We start from the raw sequence: 1,828 nt of genomic DNA on the forward strand, positions 1-1,828 counted from the left end.
TTGACGTCAAGAGTATGGATCAGCAAAAGGCCGTTGACATGCAAGCGCAAATTGTCCAACTGGAACAAGAAATTAGGAGTATTCAAGAGAGAGAACAAAGTTACAAAGCCACCGTAGACGAATACGAGAATCAAATAAAGGATATCAATAACTGGATGGAAACGAGGAACAAGCAAATAACAGAAGTTCAACAGTATCTCAAGGATGCAGAGACTGAAGTTCGAGAACAAAAGAAGGCTTTACTTGAGAATAGGCAGGAGCTCGAGGCTGTAAAAGCTGAAGCCAGTAAGAAGGAAGAAAACCAAAAATCAATAGAGCAGGAGAAAAATCGTTTGAAGGAGACAATGGAAAAGATGGAACAAACCACGAATGAGAAGGATAAGAAAGTGGGTATTTTAAACGTGAGACTTCAAGACGCCGAGAAAGAAATCGAGGACTTGACTACCACAATGGCAACAGTCAATGCAACGCTTCACAAAGAACGTATATCAACGGCCTGCGAGATAGGACACCTTTCAAAGATAATTGAGAATCTGGAGAAGACTAAAGGAGAGTATGACGCGAGGATAGACGACTCAGACACACTGAAAAAGCGTCTCCGGGAGGTGGAGGAGGAGCGGACCGCGGTCATGAATGTCCAAGATGCCATAAAACAGAAAGAGGAAACGATCAGCCGCCTCAGACAAGACATTGAAATCATTAACGAGGGCCACGCAAGCGAAGTCAATCGTCTTACGGAAGAAGTTCGTAAATTGAATAGCCAAATTGAGCACGATCAAAAGGGAGACAGTGGAGTGACTGGTAAGCTACTGCCTCAGTTGAAAATGTCAAGCATAAACTGAACCTTACAGAGATACCACGAGAATCTTTAGACTTCAATGATAAGTCTTGTGCAATTCCAGTAAGGCACGAAGTGGCGCTTCAGGAGCTTGAAAGATGGAAAGAGTCCGGTGACAAGTTAGTTGAATCGCAGAAAAGGATCGACAATGTATACTCGACTATAGAGAGCCTACCATCAAGGCTTGAGCAAGTGCTGACAACACATCAGCAAAGTGCCTCTGGTGGAAACGCAAACTGCGCTTACTTGCAACCTGACTCTGACGCCCAGGCAGTTGACGATGGAATCTTGACCAGATTGGAGATCAAAGTCGAGGATCTCAAGCGCGCCATCGATAAACAACACATACGCAGTCAAGATAATGTTGAAAGCAACAAGATTTGCCACGGTGTCGAAGAAATGAGTAAGCTGATATCTCGTATTAACCAGCAAAGCGAAGAATCGGCGGAAAGACTATGTAAGGAAATAAGTCGCTTGACAGAACAAACGATTCAACTCAACAGCGACATTAAAGAAAAAGATAAACAATACCGCGAGGCAACCAACGAGTTGCTGACACGTGAAATCAACTACGAAGCAGAGGGCAAAAGGCTAACCGAAAGATTACCTGTATTAGAAATAGAACAGCTCAAAAAGCAAATCCATGAGCTCCATGAGCAGGTTCGAGCACTTGGCCCTGAGCTCAAAGACAAAAACCAAGGCCTGGGCACACCGATGAAGGGTGTCTCTGATACCAAGGCCAAAACCATGAGTTGTCAAGGGGACATGAAACATAGGGACATGATTATAGAGAGTCTGCCTTCTGACCTAAAGAATATCATGACAAAGCTCATCGAGATGGAGAAAGCAATGACAAGACAACTGCAGATTACATGCGATGAAAGGAGGAATCCTTCACATTTCACTTCTACGAGAAACTCACAACTGGATGAGAGTAATAACTTCTCCAAGCTGGAGAGTCAGGTAAAGGACCTCGATCGTATTATTGCG

The 1,828-nt window shown here is 43.9% G+C and overlaps 1 protein-coding gene across 1 annotated transcript; it reads left to right on the top strand.

Annotated features, from left to right (window-relative positions):
* Positions 1-14: 14 nt before the first annotated feature.
* FOIG_16891 (uncharacterized protein) lies at positions 15-1,801 on the top strand (the record flags this gene model as incomplete). The annotated part of the gene is made up of 2 exons (XM_031218371.1): positions 15-801; positions 852-1,801. Coding segments are annotated over 2 exons (1,737 nt in total), but the record flags the coding sequence as incomplete, so codon positions are not given.
* Positions 1,802-1,828: the final 27 nt, after the last annotated feature.

This window comes from Fusarium odoratissimum (assembly GCF_000260195.1).
Source record: "Fusarium odoratissimum NRRL 54006 unplaced genomic scaffold supercont1.290, whole genome shotgun sequence".
Lineage (NCBI taxonomy): Eukaryota > Fungi > Ascomycota > Sordariomycetes > Hypocreales > Nectriaceae > Fusarium > Fusarium odoratissimum.